The following is an 18,250-nucleotide window of genomic DNA, read 5'->3' as shown; positions in this document are numbered from 1 at the left end:
TCAGTCAACGCGAGCCGCGCGACATTGAGATGACTCGCATCGGTCAGGCGCGGCGGATGACGGAGCTGAACTTGGTCCCAATAGCGCATCTAATCCATCCGTGAGGGTTTGCCCGGTGTTGTGGATCCTTGCGGAGATAAAGTTAAAGTTTCGTTTACTCCAGGTGGATATTGTGCGACTCTTGCTTTGAGGTGATCGAAGGCGCTTGGTGAGTCGGTTTGATGGATACGCTTTTGCCCAGCTTGCAGACTGATCTTTTCCATTGTAGGCTGCGGTGTTGCAACTGTACGGCCAGCTATGACCTTTGCTCTCGCTGCGAATTCCGGACGGCACATGATGCGACCCAGTGAGTCCCCCTTCGGAGGCCACATTGCGGCTCAGACTCCGGACTAACAAGTGCTACGAACCATCAGCGTCTTTGCGGTATTCAAACAGCCAGTGAGATGTATCCCATGTTTGAAGAGCTCGTCTCCGTTCTCACAAGCACCTTCCTTTGCTCTCAGGTCGATGTTGCATTGTTCAAGTCCCTTGTAGACCACGGCGACGAGAGCGATAGTCATCGAGGGGCTTCGCGACCGATGTTGCGAAGTTCCATCTTTGCAAGGCTGGAGACTTGATACATGGTATATGAGCTACGGCAATTTAAATTACGGTGGCAGAGCGGACAGCTGAATCTAGTATTTTACCCAAAGACAACTTGCCTTCCTTACTTCAACTCTCCGCTGACCAGTCTGCCGCGTGCTGCAGTCGCGATTTCGGCATGAATATCACGCATGCTGACGTCCAGGAAGAGTTTCTCGGCCTTGAGGTCGCTGCCACTGTTGAGCGCACTTCTTCGCTGCGGCACATCTTCATTTCCTTCCGACGTGGACGAGGCCGCAAGCATGGTGTCCGCCATGGCTGCGATCTGGTCCATGACTTGCAGGTGGTCCACCGCGCTGAAGGAGTGGGATCGTCGGCCGCGCTTGCGCTGAGTGCTCAAGGATGGGCTGTCAGGAGCAGCGCTTGGCAGAGATGGCGGTGGGTGGCGGTTCTTTCCCCTTCCTTGCTGGTCTGCCAGCGCCTTGCGGAGTAGAGGGCTAGCGCTGGTGCTAGGAGGTTCGATGCGAACAGTTCCCACGACCGAAGCCGGCCTTACCGGCTGGTCTGGTCGAGGGGAGGAAGATGGTGTATGTATGGTGGAAAAGATGTCCGCAGTCTTTCCATGAGCAAGTTTCCACAGCTGCTTCTTTGCCTGTAAGTGCGCGTGGAAGTTTTAGACACCCAGCTCCTCTCGTGAATAAGACAGACTGCGTACCTGTCTCAGTTCCTCGCATTGGCGAGTCAGAACAGCGACGAATTGCTCACGCTGATCGAGTTTCTTCTGCAACTCATCCACCTTTCCCTGCCACTCCCTCTCTACGTCTTCTCGCACCTTGGGCGGCGGATCAGCCGCTTGCGCCTCGCAGACCAACTCGAGCTCCTGGACCTTCCTTTGGAGTTCGGCAATGAGCTTCAGCTGGCCATCGGAGCTCAGCGCCTCTTGCGAGAGTTGCGGTTGATTTGCAAGCCGCTCCTCTAGCTGGGCAATACGCTCTTCGGCAGTGAACAGCTTCTCACGCAGCAGATGGGAAGGCTCGTCAAAGTCGAAGGCGGATCCGCCTTTCATAGGTGACACTGGGCGAGCCGGAAGATGATTCAACTGCAATAGCGGGTCGAGTCAGACTAATACCTTTTAACAAGAGTTGGCTATCCAGCTCACCTCTTCTACGTCCTCATCGCTTTCTGCGTCATTGAGGCTTGGCTGCCCTCGCTTGCCGCGGTCGCCTCCGCGTACTTTGAGCATTTCCAGCAAGTCAAGGCGCCTCTGAACCTCAAGTAAACGCTCATCTCCGCTCTGCATTTGCTGAACCTGCGTTCGCAGTGACTCAGCTTCCAGTTTGTACCGCATGAGAAGTGCCTGTGCCTCGTGCCCCATTCCTCCAGTGCCCATGCTAGACTCCTGGATCTCCCTGCGCTTGGCATGCAGCGTCACTTTCTTGACGCGATGCGCAAAGTTGAGCGTGCTAATACTCTCCTCAACGGCGTTGGGTGACGGATTGAGCGTGCATACAACTGCGACCCTGGCGTTTCCAGAAAGGCTGTTCTGCAGGATGCGCGTGAGCTTGGAGTCACGGTATGGGATGTGCTGCGGAGGCGCTGCACTGTTACCAGATCTAGTAGCATTGGACTCTGAGAGTGACAGAATCACCTTGCCGAGAGTGAGTAGTGATTTGTTTATATGAGCACCCTCTGTTCTCCGGTCCGAACCTTGCGAAACATATTTTTCCGAGCCAGCCAGATCAATCAGGCTGAGCTCCGAAATTCGTACTTTGCGGCCACCCTTGCCTGGGCTCATGTCGACACATCTTTGCCAGCTCTCGATAGTCATCTTGAAGCATGTGTGGCTCCTTGATGATCGCTCATTCCAGTCCGTTGCGCCGACGTGTCTATTGGTCTGCCCTCTTCGAAGCAAATCGCGCACGGCTGCAGGCGAGGTGACGATCTCCTCCCGCAGGGGTTTGACGAGGGTCCCCTTTGCACCTTTACGCCTGTCATCTCGAACGACAGGCACGTTGGTGGGATCGAGCAAGTCCTTGACGTTCTCGTTCCAGATTTCCAGATAGGACACACGCAACAGATATTCGCGGGTGCTCTCGCTCTGCTGGATGCCACGAAAAACATCACGCACAGCCCGCGGGATGATGCCAGCTTCCTGACCTTGCTCGTCGCCACTCAGCGTAAAAGTCTTTCCAGAAGCCGTCTGACCGTACGCAAAGACGACAGCATCGTAGCCCGCTAATGCTGCGCGAACTAATGGACGGGCAACATCGGCGTAAAGAGCGGCGTTGGAGGAGCCAGAGTGGACGCCATCGAACTGATGCGGGTGACCCACTTCGCGTTGCGTTCGCGTAATTGCGATTGCGGGTGCCAGTGTGATGGACGATTCGTAAGGGGAGGTGAGCCAAGCACACTCTTCCTGTGGTTTTGGAGGTCGCAAGCGAACGTGGACCATGACTGTCTCTTGCTCTTCCAGTTGTGCGTTACTGGCAACTGGCTCGTCTGACGCCATTCCCGGACCCAGCTCTCGCGGTACATCGTAAACAAAAGAGCTATCAGCAAGGTCATTGTCTTCAAATTCGTAGACGACGGATGACCGGGCTTCTTCGAGCTGTATGCCCAAACCTTGTCTGGTGGACTCCTTCAGCGGTGATACCGGGCGCACACGTTCCCCACGTCCAGCTCTCGAAGTCATACGACTCGAGAGACCCTGAGTTACTTTGGCGCGGATGATGGGGGCAGCTGTGCAGGCTGGGGATGCCGGCCTGGGGCCCTCAAAATCTTCTAATACGCACTTCCCCTTCATTGAAGAGGTAGGTGGAGCCAATACTTTCGGCGAGGCAGCCTTGGAAGGCGAGAGGTTGAATGGGGCAGGTGCTACTCGCGCAGGGGTCGCTGAGGTAAGCGCGGCCTTGAGGGGCGAGGCGCTCTTCAAGTTTGGACGCGTACGAGTAGTCAGACGTAAGGAGGATTTCTCGTGTTGAGCGACCCTGGCGCTTTTCCGGACCGACTCATCTGCGCGAGCGACGGGTATCGGCGCCGGCATGTCCTCCAAAGATTCGTAGATATCGAGCACCTTCAACTCTTTTCCTGAATCTGAGCTCTCAGCAAAGGATGGATCACCCAGCACTTTCGATGGAAACAGGCTCGCTTCGAACGAGTCTTTCGAAGCGGCGTTTCGAAGGGATTTGGTCGAAGAGGTGCGATGTCGAGGGACTGGCATGAAAGGCTGCAGCCCAGACATCTTGGCGGATATGACTGGCATAGGGCCATTGGTGTATTCAGATGACCTGGCTGGATCCATGGTGGGTATATTCCACACGGTCGTATTGCGGTTAGGATCAGCCCGTGGTGTTGGCCTACATTAGATGAAAAGCAAACACCGAAACGTTATGTACAGGAAGGTACTTTGTCCCCCCGAACATCGTATTGGGATGTTGGTTTTGGTCGCGTTCAGCCCGTGTGACGCGTCTTGTAGATCACGTGATCCATTTCCCCGGTTGCCGTTATGGATTCACCAAATGCCGATCGCCGCCTATGCCGCGTCCCAGTTGAAAGTTGCAACACTTTGACCAGTCGACTTCAAGGCATCCAATTCAAGGCGCACGAAGCGGGTTAGTGGGCATAGTTGTACAAGGATGACACTCGCCATATGTGCTGCCTGTGTGTTGCCGTGAAGGATGGCAAGCTCCGGGACTGTAGAACTCTGCAGAAATGACGGCGGATTCATGCACGTGCCAGAGCGCGCGCTTGGTTCCGACCTGAGCGCTGGCGCAGCCTCATCAATGTCAGTTCCAGTCATGGCCCTGGCTTCCACGAGCGAACTGTCGCAAGTCACAACACCTCAAGCAGCTCCAACCTCAGGCATACATGATCAGCTTGACTCTCGACCACTACCGACCTTGTGTCCCTCATGTCCGCCCCTGGAAGAGCTCCTCAGGCAAACGGGATCCTCTCGCCAGGCAGACACGGTCAGCTGGATACAGTGCAGCAAATCAAGTTGCCGGACCTGGTACCATGCGCACTGCATGTCTCTTGACCCCGAGCTATTTTCACGGTGGTACTGCCCACCTTGCATTGATGCTTCGGTGCAAGCACCTTCCGAAGACAATGGAAGGCGAGTGATGGTGCTTGCAAACAAGCTGAAGCCCATTCCCCGTCGCACGGGCCGACAGCGCACAGCCGTCGACTATGCCGCTGTCGAGCAAGGCCGGCCGCCGAATGCGATAGAAAGGTGGAAAACTGTGCTGGAGTGTAACGACAAGATTCTGCCGGATCGCTACCGCCGTATGCATGGATACGAATGGAACATGAGGTGGATCGTAGAGGATGAAACGGCCTTTGCGAACCCTGTTCTGGTGCCAGGCGCCACGAGACGAAAACTTGAAGCTCAGAGGGCAGAGGAGCTGCGCTCTCGTAAGGAAAATGCTCAAAAGCGGCGTGGCGAAAGAGAGGCTCGGAAGGCTCAATTTAAGGCGGATCAACCGGGCTTAGAGTCAGATTCGGACTCAAACAGCGGGGGCGAAGCCGAACTTCAGCCTGCACCCATTAGCCTGGAAGACATTCAACAAGCATGCGACCTAGACCCAGGAACTACTCCAAATAGTGTTCCTGCTGCAATGCAGCAGAAGGAGCCCACAGCCGCAGATCGTCACGACGCGTTTGCCATCGAACCGGCCAATTCCAAAGGCGGGGACGTTGTTTCGGCAAGCCGCCTGCGACCTGGGATGAAACCAGTTCGTACATCCATCCCCGGAATGCAGGTCCCACCGCCCGGTATGACAATTTGGGACATTGCGGACGTGCTCGGACACCATACACCAATCGAGGTGATTGATGTCGAGTCACAAACATCGTCCTTTTCCTCGACTAACTCGACCTCCAGCAATTTTGTCACTCACGGCCGCATACATCACGCTTGGAATCTCGCCACGTGGGCAGAGTACTTCTATACTGCTGCAGAGAAACGAAGAAAAGTCTTGAACGTCATCAGTCTCGAGGTCAGCGGCACGCCCATGGAGGAGTTCGTCCAGGCACCAGAGTTGGTACGGCAGCTCGATTGGGTCACGAGAGACTGGCCTAGTGACAAGATCAGCACTGCTCAGGCGACTATGAAAGGCAGCGATGGAACGTCTTGGCCGAAAGGTGAGGACCCTCCGTGTGTGAGCCACCGTCCGATGGTGAAGACTCAACTTGAATGATCCTTTCAGTGCAACGTTACGTATTGATGGGGGTGCAAGGAGCGTATACGGACTTTCACGTTGATTTTGCTGCTAGTTCGGTGTACTATCATGTAAGTCGCCCATCAAGCCCGAAAGAGAGACCGCGCGGTTCACCATTTTGTAAATACAGGTCGTCTTTGGTCAAAAGACTTTTTTATTCGCTCCGCCGACGACCCGCAATCTCAAGCAGTACCGCCTCTGGTCCTCTTCCACCCGGCAAGATGTGGAGTGGCTTGGCAAAAATCTCGAGCAGTTGACCCGAGTCGATGTGTTCGCGGGTGACACGCTCCTTATTCCAAGCGGTTGGATCCACGCGGTCTACACGCCATTAGATACTCTTGTTGTGGGCGGCAATTTCCTTCATGACTTGGGCGCTGCAATGCAGCTCCGTCTCGTCGAGATTGAGAATCAGAGTCTCGTGCAGAGAAAAGCCAAATTTCCCCATCTGAAGCGGCTGTTATGGTACGTCGCGCACAATTGGACCGGGCGGTTGAAGGGCTGCACGCAGGCATCGCCACTGGAAGCAATTCCCGTCTTACCCCCTCGTAGAAAAGTTTTTCCGGGCTTGCGGCTGGTTCTGCAAATGCTTGAGGACGACATCGAACTCTTAGATGAGGTTGCAGCAGGGTCATCCAAGTCTCCTCACGGCCCTGCAGCATTGAAGAAAGAAGTCAAGGCTGCGAAGGAAGCAATTCCGTTTGGTCTAGCGAAAGACAACGCCAAAAATGGCAGAGCCATGCTTGTCGAGCTCAGAGAACTGCTGGACAAAAAGCAAGAGGCACACAAACCCAAGCAGGAAGGAAAAGCGGTCAAAGCAACCTCCGCAATCACATCGGAGGGCGTGAAGCAAAAGAAAACACCCGCCGCGCAGCCAAAGCGCAAAGCTTCGCTTGCCGCTGACGATGTTGGCTCGGGCAAGCGCTCAAAGGCCGATCCAGCTGAGCCTTCAAAGCCGTTGCCAAAGATTGCGGTTGCTCCCAAGCGTAAGAATGCAAAGCAACCTATCGTAAAAGCTGCCAAAACGACGAACCCGGTTCCCTCGGAACATCCTGCAGCTGACGAGACGGGCTGGCAAGGCATGATACGCGCTGCCGCCTTGGGGTTGCGTACACGATGATGTTGGTGGGTGTCATTATTAGAGTCTTGTCAGTCCTTGGGGTTGGGTGAGGTACATGAACGAGCCTCCACAGAGGCCAGATGTCTTTAGTATGTTAACAACCCACCAAGAGTAGGATGCCGGATAGGGCCTCAGACGAAGATGACGTTGGTAGTTCATGATCACGTGACCCCCCTGGCGATGCAGGTTCAATTTGGAGAGCCAATCATTAAACCCTAACCATATATTCTCTCTAATCCTAATGCAACAGCGTGCAAATGTTGGTTCATCGTGTATCTACTTCATCTGCGTTCAAATTTCTGGTCATTGCGTTTTTTGCATTAAATTCGGAGTACATTCATCATCTGCTGCTTTCAGCTTGCAAATATTATGATCTAGGAGGAACAAGGTGCCATTGTGGCTCGCTGCTTCATAGGTGTCCAGCTGGTAAGAGGCCATGATGCTTAGTGCAGTTGCTGCTCGTAAGGCCAAGGCTGAAGCCGAAGCGGCAGCGCATGCACAAGCCGCAGCATCAGCATTGCAAGACACAGGCACCTCGCGAATTGGGTCACGCAAAAAGCCTCGATTGGTTGGACCGAGCGAGAATGACAGCCATGTAGGCGCTGCATCAGGGCTCGAAAGGCTGGTGAATGCGAAACTGGAAGGTGCAGCTGAAGAAATTGTCGAAAAGATGCCGGATGTCTCCAGCGATGAAGACTCACAGTCCGAAGAGGATGACGTCGAAAGTGTGGCGACAATGGCACAAGTTGAGCTGCTTTCACTCGAGAAGAAGTCGAAAGGCTTGAGATACTTTGCTGCGGCAGCCCAAAGACACACCAGCGACGTAGACGATGCTGAGGAAAGGGAAGAGGAAGACTCGCAAAACGAAGAGGCTGAAGGATCTGCAGAGCCTTCACACGAAACGTCCGAGGATGACGAAGAAGGCGACGAGGTCGTCGGGACAAGTAGAAAAGAATCGAGTGATGCGAATAGAGAGGACCGTGCAAATTCTTTTGCAGTGCCTGTCAGTCGCAGAGCTGACAAGTCCCGGGCACGCGACGTCCGGGGAATGGAGGACGGACTGCGAATTTTGACAACGTGGCAACCCTGTTATGGTGGTAAGGACAAGAATTGCATTCCAGCCACGTCTAGCAGTGGAGAAATTCTCATTGGAATGAAAGAAGGAGAGGTAAGCCTTTGGGGAAAACGTATCGCTTGAATTTACTGCTAAGAATCTTCTCTTGCCACAGACACTTGCGTTTGTCGGTGTTGTGCGCCTTAAAGTCCTCAGAGGTGTGGCATCCATCAGCGGAGCTCATGTTCAATCAACCTCTCAAGGGTCTTCCAGCCAGATGATAGTCATTGCTCCGCACAGCAATACCATCCCGGTCATCACGGCAGTGCGGAGGTCGGATTCACCGATCAGTGGCGATTCCAACACCGGAGTGCCAACCTTGGGCCCTTCTTCCACCACGGTGCTCTGCATTCAGCCGCATCACATGTCAGGCATTCAAGATATCGGCCTTGTGTGTCCGCTCCCGACTGACCGACTTTTCGAAGCCGAAATGTCGTATCACTACTCACAGCTGCGCCTGCCGCTCTTTTGCCCGGTCGAAAAGGAGTCGAGGCTGATCACAGGCCAGCAAACGGTCCCAGCTTGGGATGCGGCGCTAGACATGCTGGCCGAAACATGTGCCGTCAAGGATTCGGAAGCGATGACCGTCTTGGTACGAGGTCCGAAACGAGTGGGAAAATCGACCATCGCTCGGATGGCTCTCAATCGATTGATCACCACTCGTCGTTTCTCCAAAGTCGCGTTCCTTGATCTTGACTTGGGGCAAACCGAGTTTGGCCCACCTGGTATTGTCTCACTACATGTCTTCGATGCGTCATCCGACGCGCCTCTTATCGTTGGCCCGTGTTGGTGCACTGCAAGACAGCCGCTAAGAGCCCACTTTGTCGGAGACGTGTCGCCTACGGATGCGCCACAAGATTACATGCAGGCTGTCCTTGACCTCCTGGACCACTTCTTGGTCTTTGTGCAAAATATCGAGCCGCCTGCGCGGAGGGGTCGCCGTGCTGAAGAATCTGAATCGATGACAGACCCAGTGCAGCCGAACGTCCCGCTGATCGTCAATACGATGGGCTGGGTCAAAGGCTTGGGCGCAGACTTGCTCGCTCAGCTGGAGGATCGCATCGACGCAACGCACATCTTTGACTTTATGGCCGACTCGAGCGTTGACGTTATGCCCATCTCCATCCCTCGCCGACACAGCAACGGCTCAACTTTGCTTGTTCCACTGCCACTTTTTGGCTCAACTTCGACCCGCCATCTAGCGGCCGCAGACACACGCACACTAAGCATGATGTCTTACTTGCATATGAAAAGCATTCCTGCTGCAGCATCTCATGAACTGCCGATGTGGGATTTCCATACGCCAGTCATCGCCATCAATCCGTACCAAATCGATCTCAAGTATGGCTTCCCTGCCGGCGTCCACATACTTCCATTTGGGGCAGCAGTACCGAAAGTACATCAGCTCGCAGCGCTGGACTGCAGCATCTGCGCCATCGTCGAGGTTGCTGCTGGCGGAGGCAGCGAGACGAGCGCACACCCAGCTTACGAACAATCCACCTGCATCGGTCTCGCTCTCATCCGCAGCATTTCTCAAGTGCATAATCAAATTGAGCTCCTTACGCCTATATCACCGACTCTGCTCAACGGACATATTGGGAGACTCGCTTTGGTGAAGGGTGCAATCCCTGTGCCCATTTGGGCATTTCTCGACCGCGAGCTAGTGCAAGCTGCCAAAGAGGGAACGCTCGCCGCTCGTCCCGGTGCACAGCTTTCCGGCGTGCCGTTTCGCCAAGTGCCATATCTCGACTTTCCAATTCCACCAGACATGCACGTGAACCAGATCAGCCAAAATGGCAACAGTACTGGCCCACCACAACAGATTATGGGGACAAGGGTGCGCAAGTTGAGAAAGAACGTCATGCGCAAGGGGCAGCGCGCGGCTATGCAAGCTGCTGGTTCAATGTAATGTTATTGCTGCTCAATCTAAGAGCATCATGGCGAGCGCTTGATCCAACCGCTGGGAGTGGCTACAGCTGTGATAGGGACGTCATCCTCATCCGCAGGGACGCGCTCCCGTTCTGGCAGTATTTGCTCTTGTAGCGCCAGTGCAACAACGGCTGGCGGCCTTCTACCATTACGGGCATTGAACGCGGTCGTTCGAGAAATGTAGCGATCGTAGTAGCCTTTGCCGTGTCCGAGTCGGCCGCATTCTGCATCAAATGCGACGCCCGGTGCGAGAATCAGGTCCAGTCCGTTGCCGCCTGTGCTTTGCTCGAGAGCTGAGCGACATAGTGTATACATAGCAATTTGATTGTCAAATATGGCGCTAAGGTGCACGCAGCAAAGTAAATGTGATTGCACCTACCATCTTCCCTCCGTTGCGGCTCGACCTCGCTCACATCACCCTCGACCGCGTAATAATCAAGCGGCTCGCGTATCCCCCACCTGTTCGTCTTCATGTCCTCAAAATCCTGCTGAGAACGAATGCGCAACATGCGCATGTCCGACGCGAACACCTGACCTGTCGTGGGCGGTGTTTTAGACGCCTGCAGGGGACCAGGAAAGGCGACAGGAGGTGCTTGGCCGTTTGTAGACGCAGATGTGGTTGGTGGCGTTGGCGCAGAGTGTGGCGTCAGCTTTGCTTGCCCCAACAAGCCAGCGGACTCTTTCGAGCGAGCAAAAACAGCAGCTCCTGCGTCCGCGGTCTCCTTTCCTTGCTCTGAGGTTGATGCTGGTGATGCAAAGAGGGGGACGTAGAGCTTTTTGCCTATGCCGGCGCATGGAAGTAGCGTTAGCACGGACCGTGGCCAATTAACCGTGACGTGACAAAGCGCAGAGGGGTTCGCGCACCTTGTTTTAAAGCGTCGGTGCATAGTTGATCCGTGATTATTTCACCGGATTTCATATTGACGTAGATGCTCACCGTCTGCGCCTGCGCCCAGTAATCCGAATTGAGAATGAGTGACGAGACTTCGGACGCTGTGATGCACGGTAGCGCGATTCGATCAGATCATTCACACATGGCGCGATGAGTATGGCTTCAGCGAGGTCAGCCAGAGGCGGACTAACATTGTGCAGCAATATCCTGAGCTGAAATTTCAGAGAGCTTCGCAGCCATGGCCTTGCGCAGTACCCGCTTGCGTTGTCGGACCGTCTGATGCGGCGCAAGCGTTGCTGACATCGTAGAGTAAGGGGATGAAATGACTTCGCTGACGCTGATCCTTGTTGATTCTCGTCGAGCTTGTACAGCGTTAACCTGTGAGCTGCACCAGCTGACGCTTCGACGGCTTGATGCTATCTTCGCTGATTCGGCCCTCCTGACGAATGCATGTGAAGCTTCGCGCTCGATGCAGAGAAGAGTTGAAGAACTGACGCCAGCGAAAGCAGCACGGCGAGCAAGTTGCATGAGGCACACAGAATCTTCTTTCTTCAGTCACCGTCAAGTCCACTGATTTGGACCTCCTCCCCAGCACAATCTTGCTTCATCCATCGGACGCCGTACACAGCACATACGAGGTCCTTCCGTCTGGCTTGAGCGAGAATCCTGCACCCAAATACTTCCAGCTGAGGCGTTCGTCAATGTTGATGGCGAGGCGACAGGCCTTTCTTTCTTTTTCTTCTTTTTTTTCCTTGTTGCCGTCGGCGCCGATAGCGGCGAGAGATGTTCACAAAGGCTTTCAACGCATCCATATCCACCAGGAGTAGATCGCCTCTTCTACCTTTCATATGTCGGGCCCATCATTGGACAACATCTGCGGGCAGCTACAGCATGGAAGACCGACCCATAGACAGAGGGGGTCCTCCGCCGTATCCGGGCTGCGCAAGCTACTCGTCCACCTCGATAGCGGGCGTCAGTGCCAGCCCTGGTCCCGGCGGCTACCCGAATGCCTCCTTACCCTACATGGGATCCCCGTCCCGTGGGCCGGGAGGTGGAACTGGCACGATGTCCTACATGAACAGCAGCAGGCATCCCAGTGGGGGTAATTCGCCTTCGCCCTTTGCACCGGGCGTCCCCAGTCAACCGTACAGGACAACCTACGCCTCCCCCTCCTTCTCTTGCGCCACGGGCGCTTCGGGCACGGCCTCCCCCTCCAACTTGCACGGGAGGGTAGGCTTGATGTACCAGCAACACCCTCACAGCGGCGCAACTTCACCGCGTGTCGGTACTGCACCCCTTCCCCCGTCTTCTGGCCCCTTTTCAAGCGGACATTCGGGGCAAGGCGCATCGCCATCTGGCGCCTTGTATTACTCACCTCGCGCAGCTGGCAGTGCTGCGGGCGGGCAATATGGAGCACATCCGAGCTCTTATGTGTTCGATGGATGTGCTCCAGGTACTACCGCCCGTCAGAGAATGCTGGGGTCAGCCTCGATTGTCTCGTCACGAATTGATCCAAACGTATCCACTTCGTCGTGGCCGGCGCTGTCGCCCAACGCCATGAGCAATCCAGACCATTCCATCAAGGGGAGAGGTAGCGAAACGCCTGAAACGTACTCTGGAAGCCTGCCAGACGAAAAGCCACTCGTTCTTGCTGCTAGAAAGAGGGGTCAGGCTTCGATGGAGGAAGATGACAGCGTCGATCTCTCGGAAGGCAAGAAGGGAGACAAATTTGCGAACAAGAGGAACCGCGTGCATTTCAGCTGTAAGCCATCCTTTCAGCTCTTTACCTGCTGGTCTCACGGCTCACTGGCTTATTTCGATTCACAGGCACCGAATGCCACCGCCGCAAGCAAAAATGCAATCGCGAGACGCCATGCAACCACTGTATTGCGCGCAAGGTTCCTGAAAAATGCAAAGTCTTCCAGCCTGGTGAGGACGCCAATGACATGCAATCGCGGGTTGGCCGTCTCGAAAAGCTCTGCGAGAGCTATCTTCCTGCCATTCTGGAAAAGCTCGAAGAGCAAAGCGAAAGGCAGGAGGCGATCGAAGGCACATTGCGAGAGCGCGAGACGTCGGGTATGAGTGGATGGGACAGGCACTCTCTACGTGAACGTGCCGGAGCCGCAGTTTTCCAACAACAGCCGCCTTTAGATCCAGAGGGCGTACACCTACCTCCTCTCGCATGGCCGACAGATGAGAGTCGGCGAACCGCTTTGATGGGCGTCATGCGCCCTCCAAGCCGGGGCGCCGGCCGACCCGGCAGCTCCCACTCCCGTACAGATGGCCCCACATCAACTTTATCGGCCGTCGCGGCGGCGGCTGCCGCTGCTGCTGCTGCTGCGGCAGAGAACGACGCGACAAACGTCGACGAGGGTCGGCTGGACCCGAAAACGGGCAGCTTCCTTGGAAGCGGCGCAGTCAGCATGAGAATCAACCGGCTGCTGGATGTCCTGCCCACAGCTTCTTCAGCTCGGAGGTCGCGTTCTAAACCGCGGGGGGGTGGTGCTATTGGCGAAAATGCACATGTAGGAGACACAAGAACGGATAGTGACAAAGGGGAGGACGCAGCCGACAATGACAATAGCAGGAGTTCTGCTTTGATTGATCCTTCTTTGGATGACATGACCGATAGGAGAAGTAGCGTTGTAACAGATGCCGATGATGACGGTACTGCCAGGCCAGGCACCTCGAGCGAGGAAGAGGGCAATGTGGGCGACCCCGTGCGGACGATCGAGTCTGCTCCTACCGAGCTTGAAGAAGCTCTGGCAGAGTACGGTGTCCTGGATGGCGAATGCGCACAACTATTGGCCGCTTTGCCATCAGAAGAGCTGGCGCGCAAGCTGATTGACCACTACTTCAACGACATTAACTGGATGCGGTCCCCCATGCCACGCAAGACCCTTCTCCCCCTTTTTGACGACTTCTGGAAGAGCGGTCCAAAGCTCACGATCACCAATCTGAACATCTTTGCGGTGCTCATGAGCACCTGTGCGCTCGCCTTCACCAGCGCGCCCTTTGAGGATTCTGAGTCGTCAGAGGAACAGCCAAAGGAAGCGAAGAGCGTCGACCGGATGTGCTCACCAAAGGGCAGGATGCTGGCAGCTCGGAGGTTCAACTACGCTGCGCATCGGGCATTGCTCGCCAGCTCTACACTCGGCATCGAAGATCTGAATCAGGTCATGGGCTGGGTGCAGTCGACCAAATTCCTCTTCCTCGATCGGCGCATCTCTGAGGCATATTTTGCAGCAGGCTCCGCAGCCAAGAGCGCTTTTTCCCTCGGCCTCCATCGCGACGGCTCCAAACTTGGTCTGTCGCATGAGCAAACACAATTCCGGCGCATAGCCTGGAGCATCGTATACTACGGTGACAAGACGCTTGCGCTCAACCTCGGTCGCCCGACGAACATCCTCGATAGCGTTTGCGACGTTAAGGGCCCTACGGCCGAAGAGCTTGACGACGAGTATCCGCATCCTGTGTCAGAACCGTCTCAGCCGATGCCGGAGGGCGTAGCGAAGCCGACGTGTCTGACCTACACAACCTTCCGACACAAGATCGGCGCCATCATGTCACGCGTCGTCGACATTTACCAAGAAGTGCACCGCCCTGCGCACTACAAAGATGTCTTGGCGATCGATACGAGCCTAGAACAGCTGCGAGCAGCGCTGCCATACTACTTTCGATGTAAGCTGAATGCCCAGGACAAGATCGAGATCGATATAAGTCTCGACAGTGCATTCCCTTTCGTCCCCGTCCAACGTTTCCTCATCGAAGCAGAGATCAACTTCCTGCGCATAGCTCTTCATCGTCCATTTTTGCTCCGCTCAGCTGGATCACATGGTGCGCGCTACATTCCCTCACGGCGAGCTTGCATCCAGGCGGCTCACCTCGACTTGAAGCTGCGCAATCACTTTGTGCGCTATCTGCAGGTCCGCTACGGACACAACAACATCCCACTGCACTTCCGTGTGCACCTTGGAACTTACAAGTGGTTCAATTCGTTGCTCATCTGCGGAATTGTCCTTCTTATCGAGCCTCACGCGCAAGATGCCACGCAGCTCAAGTCGCACCTCGCTGACTATATCAAGAAAGCCGATGAGTTGAAGAAGAAAGCGGTGGTTCGCGACGACATCAGCGAAAAGGAGGCAAGTACTCTGCGTCTATTCATGACCAGAATCGAACAGCTACAAGAGAAGGGAAATCCTTCCAAGTCTGCAAAGAAGCGCAACAGATTTGCCGAGCAAGATTATGAGTCCGGAAACAAAGCTGTGAAGCGCCCGAATGGGCGCACAGAGGAGGAAGCCGGACTTCTCTTAGGACTCGGCCAGCAGGCACGGGATGCCTCAATAATGAGCCCGGTATCATCTAGCGCTGCAACGCCGCGAATTCGCGTTCCCAGTAGCGTCGACGGTGTTCCCTCGACGGTCCGCGCTGTAGGAGCTCTGAACAACAACAGCCCTGCGGCGACGACGCCGAGCCTCAACGGCGAGCATTATCATAGCCCTGCTGTGCAAAGCGCGACGGAGGACGCTCAGCACATCTTTGACGCATGGTATCGAGCAGAAATGGCGTCCGGCGGATCCATCATGGATGCCGCGTTCGGTCAGCAACCACCGTTCTTGGAACGCAGTCCACAGGCATTTGCCATTCTGCCAGGCGCTCCATACACAGGCACGAGCTCTGCCTCTCCTCTACCTGGTGCAAGCGGTGCGGGTGGCTCCTCAGTGCATGGCGGGCCAACGTGGGCGGTATTGCCTCAGCCTCAGTGGGTTGATGGCACTACAGGTGCGTCTTTGATGGGCCACGCGATGACAATCACGGCCAACGGAGGAGTTGGACCGGAAGCAGGTGGCATAACTCATGATCTGCAGACCGTGCGTGCTGCCGGAACCATCCCACCTGAGGATCTAAACGAACCGGCCGGCAGTGGCTTCCAACCTGCCGACGCTAGCAACACGCAGTTCTGGCAGGAGTGAGTTGCATCATGAAATATTTATGTGCTTGAGTTGGTCGGCTGATCATTTCTTCATTTATCGCTCGCAGCCTGATCAAGCGGATCGCTCCATGATGATGCGACAAGCCCACAAGTAATTGGTACAGAAATGTTGTATGATACAGTGTACAAAATGTCTCAATGGAGTCCCACAAGTAGTCTCGCGGCTCCAGTGCAAAACACAGCTACTCCGGTCTCATTGTGCCGACGGGTCTGATGAGGTAGGAGCAGCGTGAACAGGGCTGTCATGCGGGTGTTTCTCCTCACGCTTGCGCGCGATCATTCTTTGAGATATCTCGATCTGCTTGCGTCTGGCATTTAGCAGTCGCTCAGCCTTTTCGACAGACATATTGTCCTCATAGTTCGGAGGAGCGTTCTTGTTGCTCTGACTCGATGCTATGGCGCCCATGCCACTGAGCTCGCATTTCAGGAGCACAATCTCGTTGTCGAGCTGTCGTAATTGCTCGATAAGCGGCTTGAGCGTCTCGTCTAACTGGTACTGCTGAAGAGCTGCTCGCGCGACCGATGCAATGTGTTTGAAACTGCATGTCATCGGGGCAGTGCGATGGAGTGAGCTCGCACATATGCAGACGCGGAATCAAACGCGACACCTACCGATCTGGCCCTAATAAAACCCCGCCATACCACCTCGAAACCACGCAAAGACAGTCAACCGCGCCTTCCTCCTGCATGATGCGCAAAATATGTTGCGATCCCCACTTCTCTCCATCGTCTTCCTTGTCCTCGGTAATCGCAAAATCTTCCGGGCCACCCGTGCCGCTGCGGCCAGGCTTGAGTTGCAGCACGCGAAGGGCGTACATGTCATGCGAAGATCCGCGCTTCTCTGCTGGCGCTCCTCGCAAATTGGGAGGCAGGAGGTCGACAGGAACGTGCGTTGGGTGAACTACCTTGGATAAATGGGTCAACATGGCGGAGAGGACGTGCGGCGAGTTGCTCTCGAGCGGATAGACGTACGCGATGAAGAGTGAGTCTCTATCAGCGAGCTGGGCGGACGCACAACTGGTCGGCATGGGTAGATCAGATGTCTTTGGGGCGAGGCCAAGCCAAGATGATAACGTGTGCGCGCCGTGAGCTTTGTCTTCTCCTTTTCCTCCCTCCTGTGCTAATCCTTTCACCCTTGCATCTGCTCCCATGCCATCGGCCCCAAAAAAGGAAGGGGTGTCTGAAGATTTTTTGGCGTTTCCCTGAGCATCAGACGCAGCAGCTTTCTTGGCGCGAACAGCTTGCCAAGCTGCATCCGCGGCATGTTGCGCCTCGCGTATCTCTTTGGCATCCTGCGCCTCCTGTCGCCGAGCTTGACGCTTCCTCTCCGCCTTCATCTTTTTGACCCCCCTCTCTGGTTCGCTCATTTGCAGTGGATTATTTCCGCGGCTGTCATTGCTGCCCTTCAATTTTCCTAACGACGTTTCGCCTTCAGCGGGTGCTTTGTAATTTGGGACGATGGGCGCTAATTCTGGGTCATCATCTGCGTCCGAGTAGACTGAGCCTGCGCGTGTAGTCCGACGGCGCTTCTGCAGTGGCACTTCAGAACCCTTCGACTTTCCCGTATTCTTGCGCTTGGCCTGTTCAGAGGTTACCTTGGGGGGATGTGGCTTTGATTGGGCAAATCCATCTTCATCGCCCTTGTCGCTGAATTCAGCCGTGTGGGAAACGAATTCCTCCCCACTGGTCTCCGAGTCGCCTTCCCTACTGAGACGAGTCCATATCCCACCCCTTTTGCCTTCGTCCTTCGCATTTCGACCTTTGATCGATTCTGGGACCCACTCGTCCTCGCTGTCCGAGGCGGGTGACTCATCCTCACTTAGGTCCTCGTGGTCTTCGTCCTCGCCGACGTCTTGGCTCACGCTACTATCGGATTTGCCTTTCCCTTCGGCATCGCCCTTTTTGGAATGACTGGTGCCATGATTGCTACCGCTTTCGTTGACATTATCATCGCGGACCGAGCTTGATGGCCTGAATGGCAGCTTAGCCTTGGACACGTTGGCAGGATTGCGCAAGCGAAGTGTGATACCGCTAGGTCGGCTCGGCACCCGTGGCATGTCGGACCTCAAGCTGACACATGCCTCTGTTATTCTCCTGTTTCCCTCTCCATGGCAGAGTTCAAGACTTGACGTTAAGAATTACGGATGAAAGCACTTGATTGAGCCTTTGTTGCCAGCGTTGGGCCTGCACCAAGGCATCCATGAATGCGCTTAAAGGTCTTTAACAGTTTTCCACAAAATCGGGTTATAATACCTATATAATGTACTCATTCCCCGTAAATATGTGCATTTGAATGTGCCCAGGCGGCCGGCCCTCGGCGGATGGCCGGACCAGCACGGAGCTGCCGAGACGACTGAAGACTCATGCTGCCTCCATATTGGATGTCAGACTCATAGCCTTGACT

General features: G+C 55.2%; 6 protein-coding genes across 6 annotated transcripts; 3 read left to right on the top strand and 3 right to left on the bottom strand.

Moving 5' to 3' along the window:
* Nucleotides 1-598: 598 nt before the first annotated feature.
* K437DRAFT_256904 (kinesin-domain-containing protein) lies at nt 599-3,919 on the bottom strand. Its single transcript, XM_013387479.1, has 3 exons — nt 1,742-3,919; nt 1,298-1,681; nt 599-1,234 (listed from the first exon to the last, which is right to left on the bottom strand). Exons 1-3 carry the CDS (start codon nt 3,881-3,883, stop codon nt 707-709), a joined length of 3,054 nt encoding a protein of 1,017 aa, XP_013242933.1. The 5' UTR covers nt 3,884-3,919; the 3' UTR covers nt 599-706.
* Nucleotides 3,920-4,186: 267 nt separating this feature from the next.
* On the top strand, nt 4,187-7,208 carry K437DRAFT_256903 (Clavaminate synthase-like protein). Its single transcript, XM_013387478.1, has 3 exons — nt 4,187-5,724; nt 5,790-5,872; nt 5,932-7,208. The coding sequence occupies exons 1-3, from the start codon at nt 4,260-4,262 to the stop codon at nt 6,916-6,918; spliced, it is 2,535 nt and encodes an 844-aa protein (XP_013242932.1). The 5' UTR covers nt 4,187-4,259; the 3' UTR covers nt 6,919-7,208.
* Nucleotides 7,209-7,273: 65 nt separating this feature from the next.
* On the top strand, nt 7,274-9,972 carry K437DRAFT_256902 (uncharacterized protein). The gene is made up of 2 exons (XM_013387477.1): nt 7,274-8,086; nt 8,148-9,972. The coding sequence occupies exons 1-2, from the start codon at nt 7,355-7,357 to the stop codon at nt 9,939-9,941; spliced, it is 2,526 nt and encodes an 841-aa protein (XP_013242931.1). The 5' UTR covers nt 7,274-7,354; the 3' UTR covers nt 9,942-9,972.
* K437DRAFT_268669 (5-formyltetrahydrofolate cyclo-ligase) lies at nt 9,968-11,156 on the bottom strand (the record flags this gene model as incomplete). Its single annotated transcript, XM_013387476.1, has 4 exons — nt 9,968-10,254; nt 10,341-10,742; nt 10,826-10,954; nt 11,045-11,156. 4 exons carry the CDS (start codon nt 11,154-11,156, stop codon nt 9,968-9,970), a joined length of 930 nt encoding a protein of 309 aa, XP_013242930.1.
* A 505-nt stretch (nt 11,157-11,661) lies between these two features.
* K437DRAFT_256900 (uncharacterized protein) lies at nt 11,662-16,007 on the top strand. The gene is made up of 3 exons (XM_013387475.1): nt 11,662-12,615; nt 12,681-15,822; nt 15,894-16,007. The coding sequence occupies exons 1-3, from the start codon at nt 11,745-11,747 to the stop codon at nt 15,916-15,918; spliced, it is 4,038 nt and encodes a 1,345-aa protein (XP_013242929.1). The 5' UTR covers nt 11,662-11,744; the 3' UTR covers nt 15,919-16,007.
* K437DRAFT_274460 (uncharacterized protein) lies at nt 15,928-18,040 on the bottom strand. The gene is made up of 2 exons (XM_013387474.1): nt 16,459-18,040; nt 15,928-16,385 (listed from the first exon to the last, which is right to left on the bottom strand). The coding sequence occupies exons 1-2, from the start codon at nt 17,901-17,903 to the stop codon at nt 16,040-16,042; spliced, it is 1,791 nt and encodes a 596-aa protein (XP_013242928.1). The 5' UTR covers nt 17,904-18,040; the 3' UTR covers nt 15,928-16,039.
* Nucleotides 18,041-18,250: the final 210 nt, after the last annotated feature.

The sequence above is a fragment of the Tilletiaria anomala genome, assembly GCF_000711695.1.
Source record: "Tilletiaria anomala UBC 951 chromosome Unknown K437scaffold_48, whole genome shotgun sequence".
Lineage (NCBI taxonomy): Eukaryota > Fungi > Basidiomycota > Exobasidiomycetes > Georgefischeriales > Tilletiariaceae > Tilletiaria > Tilletiaria anomala.
Note: the sequence above shows the minus strand (reverse complement) of the source record. Positions and strands in the feature narration are given on the sequence as shown.